The sequence below is a fragment of the Mustela nivalis genome, assembly GCF_964662115.1.
Source record: "Mustela nivalis genome assembly, chromosome: 17".
Taxonomy (NCBI): Eukaryota; Metazoa; Chordata; class Mammalia; order Carnivora; family Mustelidae; genus Mustela; species Mustela nivalis.
In genome coordinates, this window is record NC_139036.1 from 22,803,292 (window position 1) to 22,830,659 (window position 27,368).

General features: G+C 46.7%; 2 protein-coding genes and 1 long non-coding RNA gene across 12 annotated transcripts in view; 2 read left to right on the forward strand and 1 right to left on the reverse strand.

The window, feature by feature from the left end:
* Positions 1-785: 785 nt before the first annotated feature.
* On the reverse strand, positions 786-27,240 carry TEFM (transcription elongation factor, mitochondrial). Of its 2 annotated transcripts, XM_082707391.1 has the most exons (6): positions 27,061-27,240; positions 24,267-24,349; positions 8,382-8,717; positions 6,956-7,419; positions 3,360-3,509; positions 786-1,412 (listed from the first exon to the last, which is right to left on the reverse strand). In XM_082707391.1, the coding sequence occupies exons 1-3, from the start codon at positions 27,112-27,114 to the stop codon at positions 8,399-8,401; spliced, it is 456 nt and encodes a 151-aa protein (XP_082563517.1). In that variant the 5' UTR covers positions 27,115-27,240; the 3' UTR covers positions 786-1,412; positions 3,360-3,509; positions 6,956-7,419; positions 8,382-8,398. The 2 variants fall into 2 exon arrangements, with proteins under 2 accessions (XP_082563517.1, XP_082563516.1); XM_082707390.1 differs by lacking the exons at positions 24,267-24,349; positions 27,061-27,240 and having other exon boundaries at positions 8,382-8,896.
* On the forward strand, positions 7,431-10,230 carry LOC309851751. Its single transcript, XR_014304908.1, has 2 exons — positions 7,431-8,420; positions 10,006-10,230. It is a non-coding gene; the product is annotated as an uncharacterized lncRNA (long non-coding RNA).
* ADAP2 (ArfGAP with dual PH domains 2) overlaps positions 21,897-27,368 on the forward strand; it is a 31,536-nt gene continuing 26,064 nt past the window's right edge. For 4 of the 9 annotated variants that reach the window (XM_082707361.1, XM_082707363.1, XM_082707360.1 and 1 more), the window contains exons 1-3: positions 21,915-22,157; positions 23,027-23,157; positions 24,773-24,864. In XM_082707361.1, coding sequence (XP_082563487.1) covers positions 22,064-22,157; positions 23,027-23,157; positions 24,773-24,864 — 317 coding nt within the window. In that variant the 5' untranslated portion in view covers positions 21,915-22,063. Of the gene's footprint in view, positions 22,158-23,026; positions 23,158-24,772; positions 24,865-27,368 lie in introns of all 9 variants that reach the window. The other 5 variants (XM_082707364.1, XM_082707362.1, XM_082707366.1 and 2 more) reach the window with 4 other exon arrangements.

The following is a 27,368-nucleotide window of genomic DNA, read 5'->3' on the forward strand; positions in this document are numbered from 1 at the left end:
CTCAGGTCGTGATCTCAGCATCTTGAGGTTGAGCACAGCATCAGGCTTGGAGCTCTGCATGGAGTCTGCTTGGGATTCTCTCTCTCTCAAATAAATCTTTTTTAAAAAGATGGTCTGTCCAGGGGCGCCTGGGTAGCTCAGTGGGTTAAACCTCTGTCTTGGGCGAGCCCCACATTGGGCTCTCTGCTCAACAGGGAGCCTGCTTCCCCCACTCTCTCTGTCTGCCTCTCTGCCTATTTGTGATCTCTCTCTCTGCTCTGTTGAATAAATGAGCGAAGTCTTAAAAAAAAAAAAAAAAAAGATGTTTTGTCCAAGTAAAATATTTCAAAGTGGGGGGAAAAAAAAGAATGTATTAGACAAATCTTCTTTGTTCTGGGCTGATAAAACTGAACTGATGAAAATCACCCTTTGAAAGCAATACATCAAACCATATGCTACTTACAGAATTAAGATGATTTCATAAGTTGTGTTCTTGATTATATTTAAAGATTTTTTTTTCTTTATTTATCTGACCGAGATCACAAGTAGGCAGAGAGGCAGGCAGAGAGAGAGGAGGAAGCAGGCTCCCTGCAGCGCAGAGAGCCCGATGTGGGGCTCGATCCCAGGACCCTGGGATATTTAGCGTTATTCCCATAATGAGCACCACCCCAAAAAAATCATTACTCTCTACTAATAACAGAATGATGCAGACCATTGGTATGGGATGGAATCTGCTTTTCAGCGTTCTTGCTTTGGCTGTTTAGGGGGCATCTTACTATTTAACCCTTACACCCAAAAGGCACAGAATCTCCTAAGATACTTATTTATTTAGCTTATTACTGTGTGAACAATTCAACAGTCGAAAGTCTGACTTTAAATACAAACATATTTTCTTCTCCATAAACATGGATGTTGAAAACAGTTGGCTGTACAGCTTTAGGGCTAATAAATATAAATTAATATAACCTTAGAGCTCTTTATTTTACCTCAGCATTTTAAGGTTCAGTGTCAAAAACTGCTAATTCATAGAAGGCAACAGCTTGCAATAATGAGTCATACAACTCTTCTGTTCTGTGCTGTTCGGTAGATGAAAACATCTGTCTGTAGAGGACAATCTTCTCAGGAGGGAAGACTACCCGAGGCTGCTCCTTCAGAACAGACTCTGAGAGGAACTGCTTCACCAGCTCTTTTCCACTAGTCCGTGTGTCCCCAATCATCAGTTCAAAGTGCTTCCCCACTCCATTTCGATTCATGCTCAGCACCTGATGCTGGCCATCCTGGGCAAAGGTTTTGTTTAATAAGGCATACAGCATGGCTTCCATGATATGAAAATGTAACACTACAGGAAACCGAGATGAGTTCTGAATTGAAAACCCGATTTTTTCCAGAACATAGAAGTCAGCTTTAGGCATCTTTGAAATGACTGAAGAAATCTTAAAAAAAAAAAAAAAAAAGTGAAAAGAAATAATTCATTAAGTTTTGTTGTTTCGGTCCCCTCTCCCATTTCTTTTTAAAAATATGTAACTTACTTTATACTGCTACTGACAGTTTTTTGGGTTTGTTTTGGTTTTGTTTTTTAAAGATTTTATTTATTTGACAGAGAGAGATCACAAGCAGGCAGAGCTGCAGGCAGATGGAGAGGAAGAAACAGGCTCTCTGTTGAGCAGGGAGCCGGATGCGGGACTTGATCCCAGGACTCTGGGATCATGACATGAGCTGAAGGCAGTCGCTTAACCGACTGAGCCACCCAGGCACCCCTGCAACTGACCGTTTTGAAGTAACTGAAAAATCATCATTTTATGGAGAGTCAGGAGTCAAGTTCTGCCCTGGTTCTATCAGGAATAAGCTGAGCTAAGGCAGATCATTCAGTCCTCCCACGTACTAGTTTCTTCATCTTGAAAATGGGCTTCATAATTTCTAAATCTATATTAAGATCAGACAACTTACAACATTTAGTAACCTTTTGAAAATGTCTAGGGTAGAGCATAGGATTAAAATACCTAGCCTACGATCAGGGGCGCCTGAGTAGCTCAGTCGGTTGAGTGTCCAACTCAATCTCAGCTCAGGTCTTGACCTCAGAGTTTTTAGTTCAAGCCCTATGCTGGGCTCCAGAGCAGGATGCAGGATGCAGAGCCTACTTAAGAAAAAAAAAAAAAAAAAAATGAAGGCCTAGCCCGCAATCCTGATCTTCAACGGACTACCTGACTAATCCTGTCAGATGCTTGATTGATTATACCAGTTTTCATATTTGTAATCAGGATGGTAATTATTACCCATCTCACAAGGTTCTGAGAACTCAAATGAGACAATTAGTGAAGCATTTTGAAAAATAAGCTGAGGGGCACCTGGGTGGCTCAGTCAGTTAAGTGTCTGACTCTTGATTACAGCTCAGGTCAGCATCTCAGGGTCCTGGAATCAAGCCCCATGTCCGGCTCCGTGCTCAGCAGGGAATCTGCCTGAGGATTCTCTCCCTCTCCCTTTTTTTCTTTTTTTAATTTATTTGACAGAGAGAGATCACAAATAGGCAGAGAGGCAGGCAGAGGGGGAGAGGGAGGCAGGCTCCTTGCTGAGCAAAGAGCCCGATGTGGGGCTCAATCCCAGGAACCTGAGACCATGACCTAAGCTGAAGGCAGAGGCTTAACCCACTGAGCCACCCAGGTGCCCTCTCCCTCTCCCTTTATGCTCTCTTCACTAAAACCAATAAATAAGGGGTGCCTGGGTAGCTCAGACAGTTAAGCATCTGCCTTTGGCTCAGGTCTTGATGCCAGGGTCCTGGGTCAAAGCCTTGCATCGGCCTCTCTCCCTCTGCCTCTCCCCACTGTTTGTGCTCTCTATCTCAAATGAATAAATAAATCTTTTCTTAAAGAATTAAAAATAAGCTTTGTAAATATAGTGCTGAGGTTCTATAACATTAGAATAATGTATTTTACCATCAGTTTTCTCAGTATCTGCCTTTGATACATTAAGGTATTTCATGAACTAAATGAAGATTCAATTTTTTAAAAATCATAGGTGATGAAAAACATAGGAATGGGTGAGTAGGGGCGCCTGGGTGGCTCAGTTGGTTAAGCGTCTCCCTTCCACTCAATCATGATCCCGGGTCCTGGGATTAAGCCCCACATCAAGCTCCGTGCTCAGCGGAAGGTCTGCTTTTCCCTCTCCCTCTGCCTGCCACTGCCTCTGCTTGCACCATCTCTCGTGTTCTCTCCCCCTTTCTCTGTCAAACAAATAAATAAAATCTTAAAAAAAAGGAATGGGGGAGTAATAAGCAGCCAAGGGAAATCCATCTGCAGTACTGTATTCCATTCCCTTTAGAACGAGAAGATTAAACTACACGAGGAGTTCTAGCAGGGAGGAATTTGGAGGTGCAGTTGCTTTACCTCTTGTAAATAGACAGATGATATGTACGTTCCTTTCATCAGCTGGCAGCACTCATTCTGCTGCCAGTCCAGCACTGCCAGTTTACGATCCACATGAGCCCAGGCAACTCTTCGAGTTCCAAAAACGATGGATACGATACTATTAACTGCCTACAACAAAAAGGCTGGTTTAATTACAAGTGTAAACATTTTAACATATGCAAAATTTAAGCTATAAACTCAGAATGCCAAATCAGTTTACGTAATAGAATTATACCGGGGAGCCAGAGTGGCTCAGTTGGTTGAGCATCTGATTCCCGGTTTCAGTTCATGTTGTGATCTCGGGGTCATGAAATCAAGCCCCATGCCAGGCTCCATGTGGAGCTCATATGGAGTCTGCCCCTCTCCTGGGGGCACCTGGGTGGATCAATGGGTTAAAGCCTCTGCCTTCGGCTCAGGTCATGATCCCAGGGTCCCGGGATCAAACCCCGCATCAGGCTCTCTGTTCCGCAAGGAGACTGTTTCCCCATCTCTCTCTCTCTGCCTGCCTCTTTGCCTACTTGTGACCTCTGTCTGTCAAATAGATAAATAAAATCTTAAAAAAAAAAAAAAAAATGGGGCACCTGGGTGGCTCAGTGGGTTAAGCCTCTGCCTTCGGCTTGGGTCATGATCTCAGGGTCCTGGGATCGAGTCCCGCATCAGGCTCTCTGCTCCACGGGGAGTCTGCTTCCTTCTCTCTCTCTCTCTCTGCTTGCCTGCCCACTTGTGATCTCTCTGTGTCAAATAAATAAAATTAAAAAAAAAAAAAAAGGCCTTTTCTCCCTCTGCCCCTACCCTGAGGTTGCACTCTAAAATAAATTCATAAATCTTTAAAACAAAGAAGTATACTTCTACTTTATGAACTGAGAATTGTTAAGGAAATGCAGGAATAATAATAATTTTCTTAAAGACTATTTATTTATTTGAAATAGCATGAGTGGGGGGCAGAGAGAGAGAGAAGCAGGCTCCCTGCCGAACAAGGAGCCCAAACTGGGCCCCGATCCCAGGACCCTGGAGTCATTACTGAGCCATCCAGGAACCCCCCAGAATAATTATTACTAAAAGATAACCAGTAGCAGTCAGTTTAAAGACAAAGAACCTTTACCCAGCCCAAAGTAGGCATTCAAATATTCCAGTGTTGCTGGAACAAGGAACATGGCCATACATTGTAAGAAATGCCACCACACAACAGTCACACCATCAGGAGAAGACATGGTCTGGGAAGACTTCCTAAAGGACTAGGAGAATGAGTAAGTGAAAGTGGGAAGGGATTTCCCCGGGTGTCCACCCAGATAGGCGGGAAAGATGTGACACTTCACACACGCAGGCCCTGGAATAAAGTGTGCAAGCGGGAAAGATGCGGAGGGGTAAACAGGTATTTGCAAAAGTACCTTACTTTATCCTGAGAGCTGCAGAAAGCCATCAAAGCATACAACTAACATTCAGACACAAAACGAGATTTACATTTCAGAACCATCACTGACCGCTGTGTGGAAGATGGACCACAGAAGGCTAGACTAGAGGAAGGTATCTATTAGGTGCCTGTTATGTGACAAAGCATTAAGAATCAAAGACAGTGATGATGAGGACAAGAAACAGGTCAGATATAATGCCAGTAGAACTGCTATGCAGGGATGGGAGAGCTTAGTATAAGCCCACTTTTAATGCAGTATTAATATTGAGACATTAATCAAGATGATGATAGGAAGCAATCAACTTGGGAAGATAGGGGAAGAGGAGTTTTTTTAACATACTGTATTCAGGTTTCCTATAGGGCTTCTAAGGGGATATGTGTAATAGATAGTTGGATATGCGGATTTAACTCTGCCGAGGCTGGAGGTAAGAGTACAACAGCATCTCTGTACCCTCACACAGTTCACTCAGTTGTACGGATAAATAAATTGCTGTGCTCTGTAGATACAAAGGCACACAAGCAGGAACATTTTATAATTCTATACCCATCTTCCTTTCACTGCTAGGGAATGGATAAAATATCCATTAAACGCAGGCTAGTTTGGATGCCCAAACATCTACAAAATACAGGCCTTCTTTTGATTCCTGAGTTCAATGATTCTCAAGCTTTAGTGTACATAAGAATTACAAACCAGATTACACATGGTACTTCATGGGCAAGAGATTTGAGGAAAAGAACATACTTTATTTGGAAGTCAGTATAATTGTTCTCATCATATACAAAATGACTTTAGAACCCATCCCTGTAAAAACGTTGCAACTATACTATAATGACTATAAATAGTACTTGTAGCCAAATCGGAACAGAAATCCAAACCCTGAAAATTTTGGTTCAAATATGTTCCAGATCAACTGCAGAAGTTGTTCTATCTGTAGTCCATGAATGGATTTCATGAAACCTATATGTCCTCTGAAAATGTATGCAATATTCTATGTAAATGTGCTTTTTTGGTTGTTTTTCTGAAAAGAGGGTCCTTAGCTTTCATCAGGTTTTCCGAAAGTGTCCATAATCTTCCCAAAACTGAGAACCACTGGTCCAGAGAAAAAATGTGCTTACTATTGGTACGCAATGAGAGAATATTTTCTCACATATTGCTACACAGGACCTAACCTCCTCCTCCAAGGTTTAATGTTTGATGTGCCAAATTAGAATTATATTTGTTTTTTAAGACAACACTGAAAAGGATTTGCTTGTAGAATGCCTTTTCAAAGGGGGAACAGAACTTTAAAGAAACTTTAAAGAAAATAACTTTAAATCCTGCTGGAAAGACCAGTATAATGTTCTGAAGTCACTCCTTGGTCATAACCCTCTTTGTATCTTAATCTCAATATAACCCTCTTGATAGACATAAGTAGTTCCTCAATTCCTCTTCAATAAATCTTGCACAAACCTGTTTCTCTACAATTGTTCTTCCTAGAATGCCTGCCTCCTCCAATGAGCCTCATTCTCCTTCTCTGAGATCTAGGTTTTGGTCAACTTTCCCCAAACAGGCACAGCCCATGGTTCTCTGTCCTTTCGACGGCCCATTCACTCTCTCCCCATCTCATTCATCTGTACTGATCACATACCAACTAAACTATAAGCTGTCCTGCTGCCCAGAATAGTACTTTGCAAAGTAGATTCTCAATATGTAGGGAGCAGTTTAACAGATATTAAGAAAAAACAGTATACCAGGGCACCTGGGTCACTCAGTGGGCTAAGCCTCTGGCTCAGGTCATGATCTCAGGGTCCTGGGATTGAGCCCCACATCGGGCTCTCAGCTCAGCAGGCAGCCTGCTCCCTGCTCTCTCTGTGCCTGTTGCTCTGCCTACTTGTGATCTCTCTCCATCAAATAAATAAAATCTTAAAAAAAAAATTTAAAAGAAAAGAAAAACAGTATACCGGGACGCCTGGGTGGCTCAGTTGGTTAAGCAGCTGCCTTCGGCTCAGGTCATGATCCCAGCGTCCTGGGATCGAGTCCCATATCGGGCTCCTTGCTCCGCGGGGAGCCTGCTTCTCCCTCTGACTCTGCCTTCCACTCTGTCTGCCTGTGCTCGCTCTCACTCACTCTCTCTCTGACAAATAAATAAATAAAATCTTAAAAAAAAAAAAAAAAACAGTATACCTTAAATCTCTCTCTCTCTATTTCTGGTTTGATGAGCTTTCTCAAGAGCCGGTTGTCCTGGAACTTTCTTTTTTTCCCTCCAGTCTCTGGACAAAGAATGGAGTTACAAACTTGAATGGTTGTTTTATACTGGAACAAGGGCACATTCATTAAACTCTCCAAATTCTGAAATGGCCCAAACTTCTCTCTGTGCTCTATAATATTGACGGATTTTCTTCCACGAAGCAACCTGAAAGCTTCAAGTTCTTTATTAGATGCCGTATTCAACACATGCAAGATGGTAGCCTGCTGCTCTGAAGAGAAGAGCTTGTCAAGTGCATTTCCAGGTTCCTTTGTATTTTCATCATAAAAAGCAGCATTGGGAGTAATCTTCTTAGGTGCATCGGATTTTTTCCAACAGCAGGAACTATGTAGCGCCTGGATTAAGAACGACCTTAATGGAACTGGAAAACATCGCCACCTTCCTAAAAGGAAAATTCAGCAAAATGTAAGCTGGAATGTCCTACTTCTTTTTAGGATTAGTTGTGGCTTGACTAGAGCCCTCGGAAAGGGACAGAGACATTCTCATAATCTTAGAAGTAGTATACCATACTCGCGAGAGGTCTTCTGATTTTGTGGATAAGGCCCAAGTTTTAGGACCTAGAAATCCTACTTAATGCCTATAAAAAGAGCATGTATTTAAGACAATGATTTCCACCGCTGAAACGTTTTTGACATTTTTAACTTTAGAGGAATCTTTGTGTGATTCGTATCTCTCGTTAGGTATATTTTCACATCCATTTTCGCTAGTTTCTTATGCGGTGCAACCAAATAAAATTAAATCGTATACGTTTATAAGACGTGTTTTAGCTGAGTGGCGGATGTAACGGGCGGCTTTTATTCTCACCGGAACACTTTTCCAGATTTCTACTACGACTGTTTCCGCAAGCAGAAAAACAAAACACCCCATTAAGAAACAATTCTGGGGGCGCCGGGGTGGCTCAGTGGGTTAAGCTTCTGCCTTCGGCTCAGGTCATGATCCCAGGGTCCTGGGATCGAGCCCCGCATCGGGCTCTCCTCTCCCACTCCGCCTGCCTCTCTGTCTACTTGCGATCTCTCTCTGTGTGAAGTAAATAAGTAAGATCTTTTTAAAGAAACAATTCTGCAAAACCAATGGGAAGTCACTCAGACACCGCGGCCACCGGAAAATACCACAGCCTGAGGTGAGCGGACGGCGGTTCGCATCTCAACGCTCCGCCCGCCACCCAGTCGGGGAAAGGCCCGCCCGCGGACCCCTCCTCCGGGGAGCGCAGTCGCGTCGAGGCTCCCCGACAGCTCAGCCAAGACTCCAGGAGGGAGGGCAGGACGGGCGACCTGTGGAAGAGGGTACTCCAGGACCAGAGGCTAAAGACAGGCGGGAAATTAACCAACATTCCAGGTACCCTACCTCCCGCCACGAGCCGACTACCGACGCTCATCCTTCCAGGTAAAGCACGGGGTTCCCGCAGTCCCATCTTCCCCCACTGACTTCCGGCCCGTGGGTGCTTCGCCTTTTAGGGCCCGGCCTGGCGGCGCAAAGGTTCCGGCGGCCGCGGCGTTCCGGCGGGGGATGGGTCCGGCTGAGCTGCGCGGGAGCCACTCCTCCGCTGCGCGCCTCGTGGCGGCGTCCAGCCAAGGCGGTGTCCTTGGATCCCGAGCCCCCGGGTGGTCTGCACATTGATTCCACCGCGTCCTGGAGACGTTCTGCCCAAGGCCGGCCCGTGACAGCCACTGAGCGAGATCTCTAGGAAGAAAACGCCTAGGCGGGTTTTAGTCCGTGGTTGGCCAGATCCCCTCCTTCAGGGAGCCTCCCTGGGTTTTTTCCAGGCACATGGACTGATAAGGTCTTGTGGCCCTGCCTGTGGCGCAAGGAGCGGAGTTTGGTGGGGAGCATAGACGGGTACACAAATAACCGTATCACTAGGCAGAATCGGGAGAGGCAGGGGTTTAGGGAAGGGCGAGCGGTAGGAGGAGGTGGCTTTGCCTCTGAGACTTGAAAGCCACAGCCTCGTTCCCTTTGGAAGGGATGGGGCGAAGGGGAGGGAGATGAGGCAGGCACAAAATTTGGTTGGGCCTTGAATGCAAAAAGGGGTACTTGAATAGGGTCATACCAGAGGTGTGTTTCTAGAAAATTTGCCGTATATAAAAATGCGAGGCTAGGGACTCCTGGGTGGCTCAGTCAGTTAAGCAGCTCAGGTCATGATCCCAGATCCTGGGATCCAGTCCCACATAGGGCTCCCTGCTCAGCAGGGAGTCTGCTTGTTCCTCTCCCTTCTGCTTGTGCTCTCTCTTCTATCAAATAAATAAAGTCTTAAAAAAAAAAAAAAAAAGATCTAAGAATCTTATTAATTCCTGGAGAACTTAGAACTGTAAGAAGAAATAAACTCAACTTTTTGTGCAAAATCCTCCAAATCAAATAATTTCCTTTTCTCCTGGCTTATTCTGCTTATGAGGTGTTACAGGTTGAATTACATCCTTCAGTAAAGGTATGTTGAGGGGTGCCTGGGTGGCTCAGATCTTGATTCCTGCACAGACTATGATCTCAGGGTGTTGAGATTGAGACCCATGTTGGACTCTGCATTCGGTGGGGAGTCTGCTTGAGATTCTCTCGCTCTGCTCCTCCCCTGCTCTCTCTAAAATAAATAAATAAATAAAATCTTTAAAAAAAAAAAAAAAAGTATGTTGAAGTCCTAGCCCTCAATTCCCCAGAATGTGATCTTGTTCAGATATAGGGTTATTGCAGATGTACTTAGCTAAAATGATGTCATCCTAGAGTTAAAGCGGGTGACTAATTCAATATGACTGGTGCCCTTAAAAGAAGAGGACCAGGGGCGCCTGGGTGGCTCAGTGGGTTAAAGCCTCTGCCTTCCACTCAGGTCATGGTCCTAGGATCCTGGGATTAAGCCCTGCATCAGCCTCCCTGCTCAGCAGGGAGGCTGCTTCCTCCTCTCTCTCTCTTTGCCTGCCTCTCTGCCCACTGGGATCTGTCTCTCTCTGTCAAATAAATAAATAAAATATTTTTTTAAAAGAAGAAGAAGAAGAAGAAGAGGACCATATGAATGCCATGTGAGAATGGAAGCAGAGCTGGGAGTGATGCATCCACGAGCCAAGGAAGGCAAGGATCACCAGGGGGTCATCACAAACTAGGAGGGAGGCATGGAACAGATTCACCTTTAGAAGGAACCAGCCCTGCTTATATTGTGATTTCATGCTTCCAGCCTCCAGAGCTGTGAAAGAATAAATTTCTGTTGTTTTAAGCCGCCCTGTTCCGAGTACTTTATTACTGGAGCCCTAGGAAAATAACACTTGGAGCCCTAAAGAGCTCTGGTGATTGAGGCTTTCAGAGATGACAACGTTCACTGGCAAGATGTAATAAATCACTCACTAACTGCACAACCTTAGACAATGTCTCATCCTCTCTGAACCTCAGCTTCCTCATTTGTGAAATGGAGATAATGGTACTTACCTCACACAGAGGTTAAGAGGATTTCTCATTAAAAACAATGCAGAGAGGGGGCTTGGGAGAAGGGGGGGGTGGGATTATGGACATTGGGGAGAGTATGTGCTTTGGTGAGTGCTGTGAAGTGTGTAAACCTGGCAATTCACAGACCTGTACCCCTGGGGATAAAAATATATTATATGTTTATAAAAAAATAAAAAAGTAAAACAAAACAATGCAGAGAGCCTGGCACATACTAATGGTTCAATAAATATTAGTTCCCCCTTAAAAGCATTACCTCTTCCTGGCAGCTAATTACTAATGACCTTCAGGGGAAACTCCCGCATTCATTCAGTATCCTTTGACCTGAAGCTGGAAGTGGGAAGGAAAGGGGCGACTACTGTAGGTGCACGATTTACTGTAAACCAGACTCTGTGTTCAAAATGAAAGTTGTAACTTTCCCCAGAAACCAGGTCCTTCTCGCTTCCCTGTCTGTATCGCAGAAATCCCTGGCTCCTCCCACTTCTTTCATCACTGTGTCTAGCCTGTTATCTGGTTTCTGCGTGGTGTTTTTTTTTTTTTTTTTTTAAGATTTTATCTATTCTAGAAAGAGAGAGAACAAGCAGGGGGAGAGGCAGAAGGGGAAGCAGACTACCCACTGAGGAGGGAGCCCAAAATGGGGCTCTGTCCCAGGACCCTGGGATCATGCCCTTAGCCAAAGGCAGATGCTTAACCAACTGCGCGACCTGGGAGACCCTGTTTTCTAGTTTTAATTTTTTTTATTTTTTTAAAGATTTTATTTATTTACTTGACAAAGATCACAAGAAGGCAGAGAGGCAGAGAGAGAGGGAAGCAGGCTCCCTGCTGAGCAGAGAGCCTGATGTGGGGCTCGATCCCAGGACCCTGAGATCATGACCTGAGTCGAAGGCAGAGGCTTAACCCACTGAGCCACCCAGGTGCCCCCTGTTTTCTAGTTTTTAAACTTTTTTGGCCGTGGCACAGGATGCATAGGTGTATGGTGTGAAACAAAAGCTTCATTAAAAAATACTTGCATTATGACATATAATGCATCTTTCTATTTTCTATTTTATTTCATTTAAAACAACAACACCACACTGGTCCATTTTTAAACTTGCCGGACAACAGGTGGAGACCTGTAGTAGATTATTGTTAGATAGGTCAGTCTGAAGCTAAGGGAGAGGACCGTGCTGGGGTATAGATTTGGAGGCTGTCCACGTAGAGGGATGGTGTTGTAACCCATGAGTACATGGGATGAGCCAGGGAGAGGTAGTGTGGGGACACCACACCAAGTCAAGGAGAAAACTCTGGGAGCACCCGCACTGGGAGGAAGTAGAGAATTCGGATTCTCAAAAAGACAAAGAGGCAATGTTTAGAAGGATTTACTTTTGTTTTTAGATTTTGTTTATTTGACAGACAGAAATCATAAGTAGGCAGAGGCAGCAGTGGGGGGCGGGGAGCAGGCTCCCTGCTGAGCAGAGAGCCCGATGTGGGTCTTGATCCTAGGACCCTGAGATCATGACCTGAGCCAAAGGCAGAGGCTTTAACCCACTAAGCCACCCAGGCACCCCTGTCTAGAAAGATTTAAAGGGAAACAGGACAAAGTCAAGTGAAAGAGACAAAAGACATAAAGGATTTTGAGGAGTTAAGAGACTTCTTTTTTTGGAAGCTGGGTTAGTTGGAACCACTAAGTCAATATTAATTTCATGACTCACTACTACATGGTATTGGGTAAATGCTTAAAAACACAAGAAGTTCTATCAACCTTAACTGCAAAATGTCCTTTTTAATTTTTAAATATTTTGTAACTTAAATTCAGCTAATTAACATATAATGTGTTGTTTGTTTCAGGAATATAAAATGTTCCTTTTTTTTTTTTTTATAAGTTTTTATTTATTTATTTGACAGAGAGAGACACACACGAGAGAGTGAACACAAGCAGGGGGAGTAGGAGAAGGAGAAGCAGGCTTCCTGCTAAGCAGGGAAGCAGGTGTTGGTTGTACAGGGAGCCTGATGCAGGGTTCAGTCCCAGGACCCGGGATCCTGACCTGAGCCAAAGGCAGACACTTAACAACTGAGCCACCCAAGTGCCCCTAAAATGACCTTTTTAAACTCTCTCTTGCTATGGCTACCCTAGTGAGGGTCTCACAGTCTCTCACCTGGGCTCTTGCACAATCCCCCTGAGCCTCAATTTTCCAGCTGCCCATCAACCTAACCCCTTCCCTGTCCTTCATACACACCCCACCTGTCCTGGCCAACAGATTTGGTTGACCAAATCTCCCAGTTCCTGCCGTGAGGTGGGGCCTCACGTCCCTCTCCTAGCTTTTTCTCTGCTCTCCACCAGGCACCCGCTGTGGCACCCCACACCCACAGCGCTGACTGTCCTGAGAATCCCTAATTGAAGGTGGGGAGCTGTTTCTTCATGGAAGGCGAACCAGTTATGGTAATCCCATTTCCCTTTACTAAGGATGAAGATTAAGAATGGGTGGGATTCACCGGCGGTTCAGTTGGTTGGGCGTCTGTCTTTGGCTCGAGTTCTGATCCCAGGGTCTTGGGATCAAGCCCCGCCTCAGGCTCCCTCCTGGGCGGGAAGCCTGCTTCTCCCTCAGCCTGCCACTTTCCCTGCCTGTGTTCCGGAACTCTCTTGCTCTGTGTGTGTGTGTGTGTGTGTGTGTGTGTGTGTGTGTGTGTGTGTGTCTATCTATCAAATAAATAAATAAATAAATGAGTGGGTATGATTCGGTTTGGGGCATATTGGGGAAAGATTTTATATCATCATAAGGAGTGGGAGGAGAAGCAGCCACCTCCCCTTTCTTCCTGAGGCCCTGAGGGTGGGATGAGGAGCTGAGAGGAGCCGCCTCCTGCTGCGGGACAGGCCATGCTGACAGGAGCAGGAAGAACAGAAAGAGGGGGGAGTTCCGAGGCCTTGATGACATTCTTCAGCTGCTGGGCCATCTCCAAAACCACTCATCTGCAGACTTCTGGTTCCGTAAGAGAAAAACTGACCTAATGGTTTCAGCCACTTGTAGATCAGTATTCCGTTCCTTGAAGCTGATAATTTCCTGCTAGATACACCCACTCAGGAGACAAACGGGGCAACGTGAAGTTCCCCTGCACATGTCTCACGCTGTCTCACCCCTGCACCTTTGTGCCTGCCAGTCCCTTTCCCTCAGATTCCCAGCCCCCTCTGCAAAAAATGGTCTGAATTCTCACCTCCCGAGGGCCAACAAAGGTGTCCCCTGCCCTGAAGAGCCTCCTCAGTCAGACCAGAGCACCGTCCCTTTTGCCAAGTACTTGACTGATCTCTCTCAAAATACATCCTGTCTTGAACTGTAAGGCTTTTCATTTTGGTTTGGTTTTGGCTACATGTCTTTGTCCCCTTATTTCACTCTCTACACCTTTTCTGAAAGGGATCTGGAAGCTACCAACCAGAATATATCAAAAATTCATCCCTCTGTCTCCTGGAGACAGTGGAGCTCAATGGTTATGCTCAGACTGTGGAATCAGTCAATCCTGTGCTTTAACCCTGTGTTCCAATCCCACCATACTAAAAGCATGAACTAGGGCAAGTGACGGCCCCTCTCCAAGGTAGGTCCCTCTAGAGTGCATGAGGGATATAAGCCACAATCATATCCCCTCTAATACCCAGCATGTTGCCTGGCACGGTGAGGATTCAAGTGTTTGTTGAAAAATATTAATGCATTCCCATACCTAATATCTAAAATGTTCATTGTGTTTGGGGAAAACAATTACAAAAATTAAAAATTAGTACTTCATACAGGGAGCCCGCTTCTCCCTCTCCCTTTGTCCCTCCCCCTCACTGTTCTCTCTCTCTCTCAAATAAATAAATAAAATCTTTAAAAGAATTGTAATTCTCCAAGCCATTTGAATTAGATATGCACCGTATGAGGTTTAAGTGTTTATTTAGTGATATTATCTTCTTTATTTTTCTTGAAAGTCGATCACCTCCTCAAACATAGCCAGGATTCCCACAAAAAGGCTGTTGATTCTTGGATAGATCATTCTGGCCAAGGTGCACACAACATATCTCCTTGCTCCCCTTCCCCTAGTGATATTTTATAGAGGAAAGATAATTGGTCTTCCTAATCTTACTCTGGCCAAAGTTTTGGATTTCTTTTCTGCTTTTATGTTACACTGTCCTATTGTCTTTTAAAAAAGTATTACACACAATTAAAACGATAAGGCAAATGATCAAAACAGAAAGCAGCGTCTGCAGTTTGAAATCCAGAACAGAATGCGTGGGCTTGTGCCCCGATACTGCCTCATATAATATATGTGTATCTCAGTTTACATCTTTTTTCTTTTTTAAGATTTTATGTATTTATTTGTCAGAGAGAGAGGGGGGAGGGCATAAGCAGGGGGAGCCACTGGCAGAGGGAGAAGCAGGCTCCCCACTGAACAGGGAGCCCAATGCAAGACTCGGTCCCAGGATCCTGGGATCATGACATGAGCCTAAGGCAGACACTTAACCGACAGCCCCCCAGGAGCCTCTCAGTTTACTTTTGTAAGAACAGTTTTCTCTTTTGTAAACTAAAGTTCAAAGTACCACTCTTACAAGGTTGTGGTGAAAAGGAGATTATGGAAATCACTGGGAAAATAGAAGATGTTATACAATGGAAGCTTTTTTTTTCATAATGGAAGATATTATTAATTGGATCATTGATTATATGGATTGAGATGAGGGGTGTGATTGTTTAAGAAACCACCTCAAAAGGAAAAGACTTAGTTGCTTTCCAAAATAATCCTTGGGGCACCTGAGTCTTGATCTCCGAGTCCTAAATTCAAGCCCCACCTGTGGTATAGAGATTTCTTTAAATAAATAAATAAACAAATAAACTTTTAAAAAATGAAATACTCCTCTATGTGATTAATTTAGGTAAAGCTAAAGGAAACTGAAGTTTTAGCTTTTCAAGCCTAATTTTTAAAAACTCTAGTTCAACAGGATTAGCATGCCAACATTCAAACCACATTCCCAACAGATGTCACCCTAACCTCTTCAATTGTAGTTGCAAGTAAACCTCTGTAACTAACTTCTCACTCAGTGCTCCAGGTAATGTTATAAAGTGTAACCACCTAGTTACGATGTGTTAGTTCCGGACTTATTTTTCTGGCTCTTCAGAATTCACAACTAGATGTTTCAACTCCTTATATTTTGTTCAGAATGCAAACCCCACAATGCCCGATTGCCTGTAATAATAGGGCTTTCATTTCCACCCAATTCAGCCAACATTTTGCAGCAGGGGGCATGTGGCAAAATTCACACAACAAAATAATCACCATTTTAGCCGTTTTATTCCCCTGTGATCAAGACCTAAGAGTCAGACACTTAACTGGCTGAGCCACCCAGGAGCCCCATTTTAACCATTTAAAAATGTATGATTCAGTGATATTTAGTACATTCACAGTGTTGTGCAACCATCCCCACTAAATAGTTCTAGAACATTTCCAACACCCTAAAAGGAAAACTTGTACCCATTCAGCAGTCACTCTCTGTGCCCCCCGCCACCCTCCAAGCCAGCCCCCCCTCTCCCTGCCGCTGGCAACCAGGAATCTGTTTCCTGTCTCTTTGGGTTTGCTTGTCCTGAACGTTTCACAAAAATAGATCTACCAACATTTTTTGGGTTCGGCACTTGCTAGTCACCAAGAATATAAAGACAAATGGGACAATCTGCTTTTAACAAATTCGTTGTTAACTGGGACAAAATAAATTTTAAAAAATCATAGGACAATGTGATGATTATTGTAGCAGAAATATGAACATTGTGAGAAAATAGGTGAAGGAGATAGGACAAACTATAAGAAGTAAGATTTGAATTTGGACATAGAGACAGGAGTTTGCGAGAACAGTGGGGGCTGGGCAGGAGGGTGGGGTAGAGAAGAAGGGGGCTGAGGTAGTAGAGGAAGGAGCTGAAAAAATTTTTTATTTTTATTTATTTTGTAAAAGATTTACAAAAGAGAGAATGAGCAGGGAGAGGGTCAGAGGGAGAAATAAACTCCACGCTGAACAGGGAGCCTTATACTCCATCCTGGGACTCCAGGATCACGACTTGAGCCAAAGGCAGCCGCTTAACCAACTGAGCCACCCAGGTGTCCCAGCAGAGGAAGCAGCTTGAGGGAGGCACCACAGCATGGAGTTGGACCACTCTGTGCTCAAAGGATGTGGACAAAGCACCCCCCAAGCATGTTACCACCTCAGGGCCTTTGCACTTGCTGGCTTCTTTTTCTAGGACACTCTCCCCCCCACCCCCAGATAGGTGCCTCATTGGCTCAACCCCTTCCTTCAGATCTTTGCTTCAATGTCACCTCCTCAGAGAGGGTCTCCTTGACCTCTCTATCAAAATAGCATCTTCTAACCTTCTTTATCCCCTTACTGTGTTCCATTACAGCATTTTTTATTCTGGTGCCATATTGTATATGGGTATATCTGTCTTTCCCACTTGAAGGTAAGCTGCATAAAGGCCGGACCCTTTGCTTTGCTTATAGCTCTGTATCTCCAGTACCCATAACGGTGTCTGGCACATAGTGTATGCCCCATAAATATATAATGAGTGAAAGGAGCAAACACTTTGGTAGTACTACAGTGAGGAGTCCCTCTGGGCTCTTAGCTGCTTCCTATCAAAGACAAATTAACAGTGAATATACAAAGAAATAGGTCAGCTCGATCAGATTCTTTTGCCTGGCTGCTTGATTTTCCGCTGTTGCACACGCCTGCCTCTTACTTCCATTCCAAAGGGAAACACTTTTGTGATCCCAAGTCCTCTCTGCTTTGTTGTTTATTACTTTTTTACCCATAGTCATTTCTTTGTTTAACTTGCAAATATTTTTTTGAATCCCTGCTACACAGCTGGCAGGTGCTGGGATACACAGATGATACAACAGACATGACCTTGAAGCTTAGGTGAGTAAGGGACCCCAGGAAACCAGTGAGCAATTACAGGAGATTCAGGTGCTTGAAAACACTAGCATTAAAGAGAGGAAAAGGCTTTGGGCACAAAGATACTCATTACAGCATTACGTATAACAACAAAAAATGAGGCACAATCTATGTCCAACAACAAGGAAATATACATCTCTCACGGACTATTAGGTAGCTATTAAAAGGGTATCATGAAGCACCCATATCAATATGAAAGGAAACATTATGTAAAGAAAGTTAAAGAAAAAAGGACATAAAATTGTATGAAAAAATATGATTCTGATGATATAAAAATGTATATATATAAATGGCCAGAAGAAAATTTAGGAAAAAGATAAGAAAGACTGTTGGTAGAGGAGCACCTGGGTGACTCAGTGGGTTAAGCAGCTGACTCCTGATTTTGGCTCAGGTCATGATCTCAGTGTTCTGGGATCAAGCACTGTATCAAGCTTTGCACTCATGGGGGAGGGGAGTTTGCATGAGGATTCTTTCTTTTTTTTTTATTTTATTTTATTTATTTATTTTTTTAAGATTTTTTTTATTTAGTCAGAGAGAGAGAGCGAGAGTGAGCACAGGCAGACAGAGTGGCAGGCAGAGTCAGAGGGAGAAGCAGGCTCCCCGCGGAGCAAGGAGCCCGATGTGGGACTCGATCCCAGGACGCCGGGATCATGACCTGAGCCGAAGGCAGCTGCTCAACCAACTGAGCCACCCAGGCGTCCCATGAGGATTCTTTCTTTCTGCTTCTCCCTCTGCCCCTCCTCTTTCTTGCACATGAGCTCTCTCTCAAAAATAAATAAATATTTTTTAAAAAACTGGTGGTAGGACTATTAAAAGAATAATACTAGGTTGAACTGCAGGACATTACTATTTTTGTAGGTCAACTTCATGCTATTAACCTACTATATTGATGAAAGGGGGCCACGCAGAGCTGGGTTCAAATCCCTGCTCCAGACTATGTATCATCCAGGATGCATCATCTCAGTTGTGTAACTTGGGACAAATGTACTAAAACTCTCTCCGGGGCTCTCAGTTGTCTCATCTATAAAATGGGCATAAAATAGTTTATGCTTCGGGGTTGTATTTAAGATTAAATGCAATAATGGCTGACATACAGCAATCCCTGAATCAGTGATGGTTATACTCATGGGTGCTGTTTTCTTCCTTCTTTATTGTATCTTCCAAATTTCCTGTAATTGTAGTTAAAAATAATCTAATAAACATAATTATTTAAATTTTCAAAGGGGTTGTGATCTGTTCCCCTGGGATCTTGAGCCAAGTCCAGGGCTGGGAATGTGGTTGAAAGCTTTCTTCCAGCCCTGTGGCGGCTGGGCTCAGCTCACCAGGCAGTGACCCTGAGAGCAGGGCTGGATGTTTGTGCTCTGAGGGACCCTGGGAGCTTTATTGACGAGGACACTCTGTCCCAGGCCCTGAACTGCTCCCTCACCCCTACGGCTGCTATACAGACTGAACCCATGAAGAAGGCTGCCTCCGCCCTCCCTGCCCCTGATCCCAGTCACGACAGTCTTTGGCCCAGTGTTCTTCTTCCCTTTGGAGTAGCTTCTGGTTCCTGAACACAGACCTGAGCGGAGCTCTGATCGTGTCCAATACCCATGACTGGGCTGTTGAGTTTCTGTTTGTGGTGATGAAAAATTGTAAAAACAGACAGTGGTGATGGTCGCACGACATCATGAATATAATCATGCCACTGAATTGTACACTTAAAAATGGTTCAAAGCAGAATGCCTGGGCAGCTCAGAGGTTTGGACACCCGCCTTCAGCCAGGTTCATGATCTCTAGGTCCTGGGGTAGAGCCCCAGGTCGGGCTCCCTGCTCAGGAGGGAGTCTGCTTCTCCCTCTCCCCCTGATTGTGCTCTCTCTCTCTCTCTCTCAAATGAATAAATAAATTTTTTAAAATGGTTAAAAGGGCAATTGTGTGTTATAGAGCTTCTACCACAGTTTTTAAGAAGTAAGGGGGGAAAAAATCCAGGAATGGGAGGACAAACGGGAAGGCAGGCTTGTCCTGTGGGATTTGGTGTCCTGGGGCTGGTGGACACCAAAAGACCTAGGTTTAGACCCCTGTTCCGCCCATTTGGCTCTTTGACCTTGGATAACTTCACTCCTTTGAGGACAGTATACTGCCCTCAAAGGACAGTCGGGGACCTCAAATGTGATCAAATGGTGTGAAACTCTGTGTGAAACAGCCAATAAGTGTTAATCAGCATTATCACCCTCACCTGCCCCAGAGAAAGAAACCCATTACAAACAAAATACAATCGTGCCTTTTATTTCTTAAATATTTGGGTATTCATTTAGTCTCCGAGAATGCCTGAAATTCCACCTTAAGACTTAGAATTCTATAAATGGAAACTTCCAGAAATAAGGTCAGGAAGAGGACAAACTAAAGCAATCTCTCAACCTCTGATTCCTCATCATGCAGGGGATACATTTTGCTGGGTTGGCTTTTGTGGGACCTCCGTCATGCCAGAGGAGAGCGGGACAAAGGTGCATGAACCAGGAAGGCTGAGGGTCTTGCCCTGGCAGGGGCACAGCAGAGAAATGATGTCCTTGCCCCGTCCCCTCTTTGCCCCCCTACTCCCCCACTTCGCCTTTCCCATGTGTCTCCTGGGAGATTTATTTCTGTCTTTTTTTTCTCATCTAAAGCAGCGGAAATGAATCATCTTTCAGCCTGTTTGGTCGACAGACCCATGCCCTCTGACCCTCTCTGGGCCCTCTCTGGTTCCTCTGGAACTGCCCCGGGCTAGATTTCACCCCCCTCAGTAGAGACTCTCCTGGCTGGTTATTTTTGGTAACGTCCCCCTCCTCCCAGGCCCAGAGGCTTGACCTCCTCCCTGCTGTGGAAGATGGGAAATGATACACAGCATTCCACAGGATGGTCCCACAAGCTGACCAGAGGAGCAGGGAAAGCAAAGGAGCCACCGCGTTCTGAGGATTTTATAATAATTTCTTTTTTTTTTTAATGAGGATTTTTAAAAAATTTTGTTTTAATTTATTTGACAGAGAGAGAACAGGAGAGCATGAACAGAGGGGAGAGGCAGAAGCAAGCTCCCCACTGAGCAGGGAGCCAGATGCCAGACTCCACCCTAGGACCTTGAGATCATGACCTGAGCCAAAGGCAGATGCTTAACTGACTGAGCCACCCAGGCGCCCCATATTCTGTGAATTTCGTGTGCCACACATGTACTGGCACATCTCAGTGAAGATCAGTGGATCTTCCCAGATCCTCCTTTTACAGGTGAGGACCACAAGGCTCTGAGAAGTGAAGGAATTTGTCCAAGGCCATGTAGCTAGGAAGTGGTGGAGCCAAGATTCAACACCTGAATTCTTGGATTCATTCTATTCTTTTTTTTTTTTTTAAGATTTTATTTATTTATTTGACAGACAGAGATCACAAGTAGGCAGAGAGGCAGGCAGAGAGAGAGGAGGAAGCAGGCTCCTGCTGAGCCCGATGTGGGGCTCGATCCCAGGACCCTGGGATCATGACCTGAGCCGAAAGCAGAGGCTTTAACCCACTGAGCCACCCAGGCGCCCCTTGGATTCATTCTATTACACCATGCTGCCCTATGGATTCACATGTATGCACGCATGTATGTGGAATTGGGGATACAGGCAGATCAGCTAGACCATCAGCTGCAGTTATCAGGATGGAAATCTAACATCCTTGTGGGTAAAGCTATATGCATATGACATATGGGTGTTTACCTACAGAGGGGAAGGCCAGTGTGTGCAGCGTGTGCCCCCGGACCACAGAGAAAAGGGTCAAGGAGGGACAGGAATGGTGGAGGGAGAGTCCAGGTTCAAGACCACCTAAGCCCTGCCAACACCTGGCAGTGATGGAATTTAACAGATAAAAGCACCTAGTGTAGTCCATGTTGGTGAAACCACACTTTCCTGGTGAACACAGTCATGCAACAATTCAATGGGCTTCTAAAAATGTGCAGGTGCTGTTTCCAGGAGTTACGTGGGATACGGAAATAAAGCTACTGACATTAAACTATCTAGAGTGGCGTGTGTGTGTGTGTGTGTGTGTGTGTGTGTGTGTGTGTCGGAGGTGGAAGAAGGATTCACATAAATATATAAATAACTGTGACGTGACGTAGATAGAAAGTGCTCAGGGCCACAGGGAGGGACAGATCCTATAACAGGGTTCCAGAAGGACCAGAAACTGGAGAGATTGCTCGAAGCCGGGTATTAAGGAGGGTTTCCTGGGGAGGTAGCTTTGGAATGCCTAGATGTCAGCGCTCCATCCATGGACCGCTTTCCCGGAGGTTAGATCCTGTCTAATTTTCCAAGAAGTCCAGAGACGCAGACCTGCCCTCATTCGCCTTTTGCAGAGGTGGAAACTGAAGCCAGAGAAGCTGACTGGGTTGTCCACAGTCCCGCAACTAGCAAGTGGCAGGCCAGGGTTTGCTCTCCGGCCTGCGCTCCGGTGGCTCCCCGCGGGGCGGGCCTCAGCCGGGGCAGGAGGGCGGGGCGAGCAGGGGCGGGGCGGCCGGCACGCGCCGGGGGCGGGACGGCAGCCTCGAGGGGCGGGGCTGGCGCGCGGGAGGCGGTGCGGGCGCGCGGGAGGCGGTGGAGCGGCGTCACTCTTCACCTGCCCGCGCGAGCTCAGCGCCCTGGGCGGTCGGCAGGCTAGGGGGCTGCGGGGCTGAGCCCGGCTGAGCCCGCCGGGCCAGCCATGGGCGACCGCGAGCGCAACAAGAAGCGGCTGCTGGAGCTGCTGCAGGCGGCGGGCACCGGCAACGCGCACTGCGCCGACTGCGGGGCGGCGGGTAAGGGTGCGGCGGCCGGGAGCGCGACCCCTGCCCGCAGACCTCCTCTCCTCCTTCCAGGCCAGGTCCTGTCCCGGGCCCCTGCGGGGCCTCTTCTGACACCTTCGGACCCAGTCCCCCGCCCACCCAGACAGCGAATGTCGGTCTAGCGCCCTCGGCCGCGCTCTCCACAGCGGCTGCCGAGCCCATCCGAACCCAGGCCGCCTGACCTCCCCACTGTGGACCCGGACACCGACCCTTCCATATCCTTGGGCCCAATCACTAGACCCGGGACCCTGATGCCTTGACCATCTGGTTCGCCTGCCCCACCAGCCACCCCACCCACCCGGACCTCGGTCCCTGACATGGTCACTTCGGACCCAGCCACCTCCCACGCCCACGGGCCCAAACATCTCCCAAACCTAGGGGTCCCAGACCCCCGAAGGTCCAGTGCTCCCTTATCAACTGCCGGAAGCCCCTGGGGTCCTCCCAAGTTCCTGCTCCGCAGTGCAGACTTCCCCACCTGCAGCTCACCAGCCAGGCGCCCCAGTGCCGTCCCCTTCCTCTGCGCACTCCTCTCGGTTCCCCGGAGTCTTGTCACTTCCACTTTGTGCTCGTCTCAGCCCTTCACCCCATCCCTAGACTCCTTCCAAGATCATCCTGGTAGCCTCTGTGCTTTGGCCGGCAGGCTGACCAGAAGGTTGAATGTTGGTATTTTAGCTCACCCAAGGTGGGGTGACTGAGAGAAAAGGGCGTCCTAACATGGGCAGCGCTGGGCAGGGCCCCAGAAATCCTAATGGCCAAGCCCTGCCTCTCCAGCACCCCCAGCCCAGCTGTGGTTTCTGTGCATAACTCTCCATCCAACTCCCCTTCCACCCTCTTGCCCCTAGATCCCGACTGGGCCTCCTACAAGCTGGGCATTTTCATCTGCCTGAACTGCTCTGGTGTCCACCGCAACTTCCCAGACATCAGCAAAATTAAATCCGTGAGACTTGACTTCTGGGATGACAGTACTGTGGAGGTAGTGAGGGGGGTGGGTGGGCACGGAAGAGCCTTGAAACAGCAGAGCAGGGGTGGAGGTGGTGGGTGGGTAGCCCCATTCCTCTATAGGGGAGGAAACTGAGTTCCAGAGAGAAGCAGTAACTAGCAAGAGAAAGCACAGCCTATTAGAGTCCTGGCTTAGACAGAGACCCTGAGTGCAAGGCCCTGAGCTTGTTATTTCCTTCAGTTTCCACTTCTGTATTTTAAGGATCCAACTATTCGTTCAATCAGCTGATGTAAGGATTAAATGTAGGCTCAATGCCTACATTTGTAGGCATTATGTATCATTAGCTGAAGTCCTGGACTGGAATAGAAATAGACTAATTCATGGTCTATAGTCTCCCTTCCACCCATCACCAGGAAGGGCACCTTTTTGCTCCTCTCATCTATGGAGATGGAGGACACCATCAGCCTGGATGATATAATACCATTTTGGCCAGAAAACCTTCAGAGAGGAAGCTGTTCTAAATTGTGCTGATTGGCTGAGGAATTCAAGGACTACCGGAAAAGCAGGCGGGTGTTTCCTGAGTGCCCACTCTGTGCCAGGCACTCTGCTGGATGCTTTATTCATTGGGCACGTAGTTACTGTAAGCATACTGTATGCTGGGTATTAGGAAAGAGCAGTGAATAGGATAGAGTCTCTGCCCACGTGGAAATTATGTTCTAGTGCAGGAGAAAGATAGGAAGCCAGTAAACCAGCAGGCAGACCTGAAGATTGTTTCTTTGTCCCTTAAACCCCCCTATTATACTTTCTTCATTTTTGCACTTGAAATCCCTGAAGCTTGGGGGGGTTCAGTACTGCCCAAGGGTCACTCAGTGGATCAGTGGCACAGCTGGAATGTGAAACTTGCTCTGTTGGGATCCAAAGCCCATGCAAATCCCAAGTCATAGTTTAGAGTCCCTGGGGGAGGGGGAGAATGGGGTTCACTCGGCTCAGGGGATGTAAATTAAAAACCTGATGTTTCTTCCCACATGTGCCCTCACCCCAGATATGCCAGCTCTGTTCCTGAGTGGTAACTGTTGGCTGAGGCATATCTGCCTCTGGGTCTGTCAGGTGCTCATAGGGCCCCAGTGATCACCCTGACCTACCTACTCAAGGGGGCCAGTTCCGACTTCTTCCATCCTCCAGCTATGTCTGTCTCCTGCACATAGCTGCTGGTGGTCCTGGCCATCTGGGGAGGGGGTGGGAGAAAGAATTTGAATTTTGGAGTTAGACAGGTCTGGGTTCAAGTCCCAGCTCCTTACTTTCTAGCTGCATCATCTGAGGTCAGTTGCTTAACCTCTCTGAGCCCGTCTCCTCACCTCTAAAATGAGGATGGCAATATTAAAATTGTTGAGGAGATGGAATGAACTAATGGGGAAGGACTGTAAAGTGTTCTGCCTACATGAGGTGTGCTGTAGCCCGTCATTGCCCCAGGCTGGGGCTTCCCAGCTGCATGGATAACCAAGCCCAATGGGAAGTGTCAGATTCCAGTAGGAGTGTCTCCTGACTCAGCCTCGGAGCCAGAGGGAAGAGCAGCCTTCTGGGTAGACCATGGTTTCATTTCACATTTTTTCAAGTTCTAATATTACCCCAAGTTGCTGTTGTCTTGCAGTTTATGACCCACAACGGGAACCTCCGTGTGAAGGCCAAGTACGAAGCCAGAGTCCCTGCTTTCTACTATGTCCCCCAGGCCAACGACTGCCTGTGAGTAGATTTCTTGGTCTCCCCTCCCTTTATCTCTGGTGGTCTTTCCAATGTACCTGGTGGACCCGGGAAGACATTTTGGTACTATCATGGAAAACACTTAGACCTGGCTCAGTTCCTCCGCTACCCTTATTCCTTGGTTTATCACTTCCCCTCTTTGGGACTCAGTTTCCACAGCTGTGATATGGGGCATTTTCACTATGACCCGCACCTTTGCCTCTGATGTTCTCATAGCCTACTTGTGGCAGCTAACTCGATAACAGAGAGGAACACTGGTATTTTAGTAGAACAGGTATGTTTCAGCTATTTCCTATGAAGTGTTGTGCCCAGGCCTGTCCCACTTGAACTCAGCCTAGCTCCAAAGCAGCTGTCTGGCCCCAGATCCCTATGTAAGCACCATAAAAATAATAGTAGCCACTAATCTTTATTGAACTCTGCCTATGTACCAGGCCCTGTGCTAAATGCTGTGTGCATTCATGTCTTTAATTCTCTCAACAGCTCTGATATAACACTGGCATGGTCCCCATGAAATAGATAACATTCCTGAGGCTCATAGAGACAGAATTGAGACCGACTAGCCCATCTGACACAGGGCACTGGGAAAATCTAATATAAGTGGGGGGAAGCTGGGAAACAACAGGAGGTTTCAGGTCCCCTGGATGTGAGGGGTCAGTGTGACCCTGGTGCCTAGTGACCCCAGCCTCTGCAGGACTGACTGCCTGAACCTTAGCTTTCCTTCCAGGGACTCAGGCTCACTGCCAGGGCTACTAGACAGTGACCCCCTCCCTTCATCCACCCCCAGCCACCATTCTGGAATAAATAGGAAGAACATACCCTCTGGGCAGGTACAGCCTCACTGGCAGTGAGGGTATGGCTTTCAGGAAACAGGCTGCATTTCAGTCACCATTGTCCTTTAGCCTCAGCAGGAAGCTTTTGGACAGTGTGCAAATTATACAACTGTACCTAGTTCCCTACCATTTTCCAGTAGTTAAAACAACCCAAAGGTTGCTGATGCAGCGTGGAATGGTGGGGTGGGGGTGGGGGGGACACAGCTTTCTACTCAGAGGACCCCAGTATTGTTTCCTGACTCTATCACTCTCTAGCTGTGAGAAGGTAGACAAGTTACCAAACCTCTCTGAATCATGGCTCTCTTGTTTCTGAAATGTAGTTAATGATGCCTACGTCATGGCATGGTGGTAGAGAGTAAATGAGATAATTTATGTGAAATGTCTCACAGGCCACCCAACAGGGTAGTTTTAAAACATTTTTTTTGAAGATTTTATTTATTTATTTGACACAGAGGGAGAAATCACAAGTAGTCAGAGAGGCAGGCAGAAGGAGAGGGGGATGCAGGCTCCCCGCTGAGCAGAGAGCCCAATGCGGGGCTCAATCTCAGGACCCTGAGACCATGACCTGAGTTGAAGGCAGAGGCTTTAACCCACAGAGCCACCCAGGTGCCCCCCAATAGGCTAGTTTTTTTTTTTTTTTAAGATTTTATTTATTTATTTGACAGAGATCACAAGTAGGCAGAGAGGCAGGCAGAGAGAGAGGAGGAAGCAGGCTCCCTGCTGAGCAGAGAGCCCGATGCGGGACTCGATCCCAGGACCCTGAGATCATGACCTGAGCCGAAGGCAGCGGCTTAACCCACTGAGCCACCCAGGCGCCCGGCTAGTTTTAATCTATTTCTCACTGTCACCTTCGGAATGCTGCCTGGGCCCCAGCCCGGCTGAGGGAGGTGCCAGGCTTACCTCAAGAGGGTCTTGGCTCCCCTTGCCTCCCTGCTGCTTTGCTGCAGGGAGGAAGAACAGGCATTTGGTGAACACTTACTATGTGTTGGGCTTTCTGCCAGTACTCCAGACACTACTTCCACGATTCCAACCACAGCCCCTCACTTTACACCCTATTAGTGGGACACAAATGGCCTCCTCCCTGGAATTCTAGAAGTCCTCTAAATTCCCCACCTCCAGGACCAGGACTGGGGCCTCAGTCTCCACTCCCTCTCCCAGCTCTGATCCTTTGGCTCAGGGTGCTACGGTGGGCTTGGTGACTGTCTTCAGTGTGCTGGGGGTGAGGGCTGTGCATTAAGCAGGGCCTCTGGTTGCAAGTGACAGAATTATAGCTTAGTCCCGAGGGGAGTTGTAGGTTCTAGGGATCAGACCGTAGGAGGGACAGGCCAGCAGCACAAACACCTCTTACCTTGTCTTTCTGGTTCTCGTTTCTGCCTGTTTCAATTGGCCAGACTTCTTTCATGTACCTGGGAGCAAGGCCACTTTGGGTCCCTGGCTCCAGTTCCTTGGCTCCAGCTTCCAGTTCACCCCTCCCTCAGTTTTGCTCCTTTTGCTCCAGTAGCTCAGGGCAGAGCTCTGATTATCCAGTTCTGGCCAGGTGCCCACTTCCGGGTCATTCCCTGTGGTTCTTGGGTAAGGTCACGTGAACCTTAGAATGTTTACCTAGAAAAGGCAAGAGGGAACCAAACAATTGAAATACATTTTCTGCAGGGGTCA